Source organism: Vigna unguiculata, chromosome 1 (assembly GCF_004118075.2).
Source record: "Vigna unguiculata cultivar IT97K-499-35 chromosome 1, ASM411807v1, whole genome shotgun sequence".
Classification (NCBI taxonomy): domain Eukaryota; kingdom Viridiplantae; phylum Streptophyta; class Magnoliopsida; order Fabales; family Fabaceae; genus Vigna; species Vigna unguiculata.
Window position 1 is genome coordinate 1,660,804 of NC_040279.1, and position 5,852 is coordinate 1,666,655.

Here is a 5,852-nt window from a genome sequence, read left to right on the forward strand (position 1 = left end):
TAGATTTGTATGCATGGTAAATATAAAATTTTATATTAGTATAAATTTATTTTATATTTATTTGTTGAGAATTCAAGTATGAATTTAAATCTCACATCAAGTAAATATGAGTGAGAAAGTTGAACACTCATATAAGAAAGAAGACTCATAAATACATTGTTTTACAATTTTGGGTTAAAATTGGTGTCAATCTTTTATGTGAGTTAGGCTAATGTTTCATTGGTATTATGTCTCCTGAGTAAATCCCTCTCAAAAGAACCATCAATGTATCAAAGTTGAAGGTTTGTCTCGAGTTTTATTAACAAATAATGGTTTAGGCATGTGTATCTTATTATGATGACCAACAATACAAATAACCGATACTCGTGGTTTAAGATGCTTCCACCCAGAATACATGAGAAAGTTAAACACCATATAATGAAAAAGATACATCAAGTTATTACCTTAAGGTTTTTGGTTAGTTGTGAGATTAATTCTTAGGTTGTACTATTGTTTTAGTAGTGTTATATTTTTTCGTTAAAAGATTCATCATTATTTATTTAAGTAAAAATTTATGTAACATATATTTAAAATATACTAAAAAAATATGAATTTGTTCATATTTTATTATTTTATTATTATTGTTCAATTTAAAAAAAAAAACATGAATAATTATGATTTTGGGTGTTTGTAAGAACTAAACAACTCTTAATATGTAGAGGTTTCTAGTATGTTTGGACAAAAATTATATGTTAAACATGACTTCAATTTAATAATTAGTTACATTCTGATTATGGAATTTGAAACATTTGAACATTTAGACTCATTAATTAGACCTTACACTTAAAATCATTTTTGGAATATGTTCTTTATGTAAAGATCTTTGACAAATCGGTTCAAAGTTTGTTCATATATATGTTCACTCTTTGCTAGCATAACGAAAAATAATATTTGTAAATAATTTACCAGATTATTTTCTTGTTTATGAAAGATACTTACATTAAATCAAAATTTTAAATAAAAGATCATGGCCATACTCCTGAATGTTTTATATGAATTTTTAATAATCTATAAAAAATGAGATTTATAGCATATGATACTTAATTAGAATCAAGAATATTAATAAATATGTAGAGTAGTAATTGTCTACATATTTACATATCTTCTTATATTTTTTTTTAATTTTTTTTTTAATTTTAATAAAATATATGTTAGAAGAATTTTGTATTTTATAAATACTAATATCCAGTGGAGCATTTCAAAAGTCCTCTATATATCAATATCAATAGTGTTAAATTGATGAAATGTCTTAGATAATTGTTATTTATGGAATGCATTAAAATGATTTTTTTTTCTAAATTAATCTATAATAATATACAAAAATAATTCTCTCTTTTGTGTCCATATTTTAAAATATCAATTTTATCCTTTAAAATATAATTATTTATTAAATTTTCGATATATTTTACTTTATTTATCAACGGTTATTCTTTCATCTTTTTTGATATATTTCACTTTGTTTTTAATAAATATAATTTTATTTTATATATTAACTTAATAACATTATAATATTATTATCTACTAATATAATATCACACATATTTATAAAATACATACACATCCTTCACGCTATCGTTCTTGTGTATATGTTAGTTTATTTGAATTAGTTTACTTGATTGATATCTTTTGATGTGCTACAGTAGTGTATTAACATGAAAACTTAAGATAATACAAATTATAAAGGAAAGAATTTATAAGTTACTAGCCCACACGTGGGGAAATTATAACCCATCTAAGAATTTTTATTTTTATTTTAATGGAATATATTGAAAAGAATTTTATAAATATTATGAACACTAAATTATATGCTAGTGTTTATTTTTGGATATTACGATTTTGTTTTCATTTTTAATTTCTGGTCACTGAGAGTTAGTATTACCCTAAAAAGTGAAACTAATGATTTCATAGTTCATGAAATATGTTTTCGAAATTTTCTCATTTATTTTATAAAAGGATACGTAGTTATTATCCTTTATTTAATATAATGCAAAAAGTAATCCTAATATTTTCAGTTTTCCCTCCTAAAGAACTATATTCAAAACAAATTAATGAATGAGAGTGCAATGACATCTATTTGATCTTGCATTATTTTGTAATTAATAAAAATAACTGTCTTCAATCAGATTCAAACAAATCAAACATTAGTAATTTGATAAGAGTTCATTGAGTTTAGTAGGTTCATATGGCTGCAAGTAGAAAAAAAAAAAAAACTCCATATAAATAATTAAATGAATGCTAATTAAGAGAACAAAAATTAAGTGCGATATTTTAATATTTTCATTCCTTTTTAAAATCTTCTTTGAATGAATTAAGAAATATAATATATTTATTTCTTATTTTAATAAAATAGTTATAGAATTTATTATTTGACTTCTCTTTAAATATATAAGTTATTTACGGATCTGAAAATATATAGAATATATAAAAAGACACATAAAGATATAATTTATACCAATATATAAAGAAAATACATCATTTGATAACTTCTTTTGGTATCATTTTTTAATTGGAAATTTTTACCATTAATAAATAAAGAATAACTTATATATTTATTTACTAAAATAAGTTATTGAATAAATTTTATTTTATTTAAAATAATTAAATATATTTTTCAAGAATAATGTCTACATAATTTTTGAATACTATTTTTATAAAATTATATATATTTTAGATCATATTATTTTTTGTGCTTTAATGAATTAATCATAAAAGTAATAACATTACATATTTTTCATGTAATGAAAATGTAAATACATATACATTTTGCACATGTGATTTCTCTGGTAAATAAACAAAATAATTAATGTAATATTGAACTTTAAAAACTACAGAGTGACAATATGTCCAAAAATCTGACAATGGAAAATAAATAATTGTTTAAAATTGTATAGTTTATCAAATATATCTATGAATACCCATTGCCTACGTGTAAAAGTATATGTAAAATTAGTAGATTAGTGTCTAGTAATGTTGTTCAGATAGCATATATATATATATATATATATATATACTCATGATTTTTTCTAATTTTTATAACAAATAATATTTACATGATAAATACGAATATTGTTCGATTAATTAAGAGATATTACATAAAATATGTCACAATACAGTTCTAATCTATAATAATATATAAAGAGAATTTCCTCTTTTATATCTACATTTCAAAATACCAATCTTACCCTTTAAAATATAATTATTTATTAAACTTTTAAAAATTGACTGTTATTTTTACAAACTTTTTATAAGATGTCTATCTCTACTTCTTCTCTTCTTCTTTATTTATCAACGGTTATTCTTTCATCTTTTCTGATATATTTCACTTTATTTTTAACTTAATAACATTACAATAATATCATTTACTAATATAATATCACACATATTAAAAAAATACGTACACGCACACACGATAGTGCTTGTGTTTAAGGGACTAAAAGAAGAGTAGAAATTAACACTAATTATTTTGCTTCTCATCCAACTCCCATTTTGAATTATTGACCTTATTACTTCGATCTTTTCCTTTCTTAACCATAATCACATGTCCAAATGGCAAATTAAATTTTCATAAATCAAGAGTATTTGGTCTTTTTAATAATTATCAAAAGTCATTGTGGAAAATCACAAACTCATAACTAATGAGTCAATAAACTAATATATCACACCACCCTCCACAAATTAAAAATAAAAATGAAAAAAAAAACTCGAAAATTCTTAAAAATATGTATAATTTGACACTAAAACATCACAGTACTCAGACAATTAAAATAAAAGAGTAACTACCCTTCAAACAGCAACTTAATAATTACTCACATTAAAACAAGATCAAAACTAAAGTTTAAGCGACAAATCGATTTCATCAGAAGAACTAGGATTTGAAGTTCCTTCTTTCTTGGTGTGATCATCATCATTATCCTTTACATGATTCAATGGAGTCAAATTTGGTTTGGCAGTAACATTTGCAGAAGATTCTGCAAGGAATGGAATACTGTGTCTGGTAGTACCATGATCATGTTGTGCCCTAAAAGTTGTGTCACTCCCCATAATCCTAATTCCAGCATTTGCTTGCAAACCAACAACAGCAGAAGAAGAAGAACAAGAAGAAGAGTTCATCATCTCTTGTCTCAACAACCCTTGACCAAACCTTAAACCTAGTGAAGAAGATGAAGGATACATAGGTTTGTGAATCATTGACTCCATTCGAATCCCAAGTGTCCTATTGTAAGATCCATAGAAAGAGTGTGTCGGATTATAAGGGTAATAGGGAAAATTAGGGTTCCCAAAAGCACCACCATCAATCCCTTGTCTACGTTTTGCTAGGGCACGTTCTTGTTTATGAGCGTTCTGGTGTCCTCCCAAAGCTTGTGAAGAAGAAAACTCTTTCTGACAGAAGTTACAGGAAAAGGTCTTATTAGTCTCTAACGATGGCTTCTCATCTTTGTTGCGTTCATCTCTTCCTTGAGTGTGATTTGCCCTAGAAGACGAACCCTTGGCATTGAAAAAATCCAATTCCACTTTTGACCCACAAAGTGTTTGATCATTGGAAAACTTAACAAAATCTAACACCATGTGGGTTTTGGAATTGGAAACCTTATTACTTTCTTCAAATTTGATACCTTTCTCCTTCATTGTTGTCACCTCATGATGCTTCTTCCCTTCTTCAACACTAGGTTTATGGAAAATGTCTTGTGAGGTGCTTGAGGCTTCAGATGAATAATCTTCCAAATCATGTGAAGATGCCATAGGAAAAGAAATATTCACTCTTTTCAATCTTTTGAATTTGTGGAAGTGATTGAATAGAGAATGGTTATTTATTCAAACATATATGTGTTAATGCAAATATCTTTAATGAATAAGGAATGAGATCTCATGAGTTTTGCAGTTACTATTTAGCATAAAAAGTTTGAAGAGGTTTGAACAAGTTTTTGAGTAATTTGTGCATGATCTTTGCACTCAGAAAATTCCTAAATTGGATTTAACTGCACCTTGTAGTGTGTTATTTACTCAAGTAGTTTAAATCAGGATATAATTGACATGTGGTTAATTGTTGAAATAGCTTCTGTGTAGTTCAAATTTTAAGTCAAACCAAATTGCAAATTACTTGTTAAAGTATAAAATTACTTGGGAAGTTTCCATTTAGAAAGATGAATATATATGGAAGAAATTTTGGGATATAATTTTGGCTTAATGATTTTAATTACACAGTCTAATATGTGAATAATTACTTAAATAGTTAAAATCTTTTAGGGGCAAGAATGTGGCTAATTACTCAAATAATATATCATCTCTACTTCTATGTACTTCAAATTTGATGTCAAAGCAAAAATGGAAACTTTGAAATTACTTGTTGAATTAAAATTACTTGGACATTCAAAAAAGCTTCTTTGGTGGAGAAATTAATGGAAGTAATTTTGTGATGTAATTTTAGCTTCATTAATGCTTGATATTGTCATAAACAAAATCCCTTGATTTTTTCCTAGCAAATTTATAAATTTCAAATATTTTTTAACCCCTAATTTACATAATTAATTTGAATGATTACCTAAGCCATATATTAAACTAGTAAATAACATATTATACCACTAATTCTTTTAATAAAGTTGCATCTTTTTGTTTTAGTTTCAGTTAAACCACAACTTCATAACATGTTCTAATAATTACTTAGGTTTTAGTTTCAAGACTTAACCAATTTTTCTTTTTTTTTAAATCAGTAAAATTCATGTCATATTTGTGAAACTCATCTTTCATCAAGGACTAATGAACAAAATTTCAATGGTCCTAATTTGTAGATTTTAGTTCCCATGACTCACACACAT

General features: G+C 25.1%; 1 protein-coding gene across 1 annotated transcript; it reads right to left on the bottom strand.

The window, feature by feature from the left end:
- Window positions 1-3,867: 3,867 nt before the first annotated feature.
- Window positions 3,868-4,779, bottom strand: LOC114181825. The gene has a single exon (XM_028068417.1). It carries the CDS (start codon window positions 4,777-4,779, stop codon window positions 3,868-3,870), a length of 912 nt encoding a protein of 303 aa, XP_027924218.1.
- Between the last annotated feature and the right edge of the window lie 1,073 nt (window positions 4,780-5,852).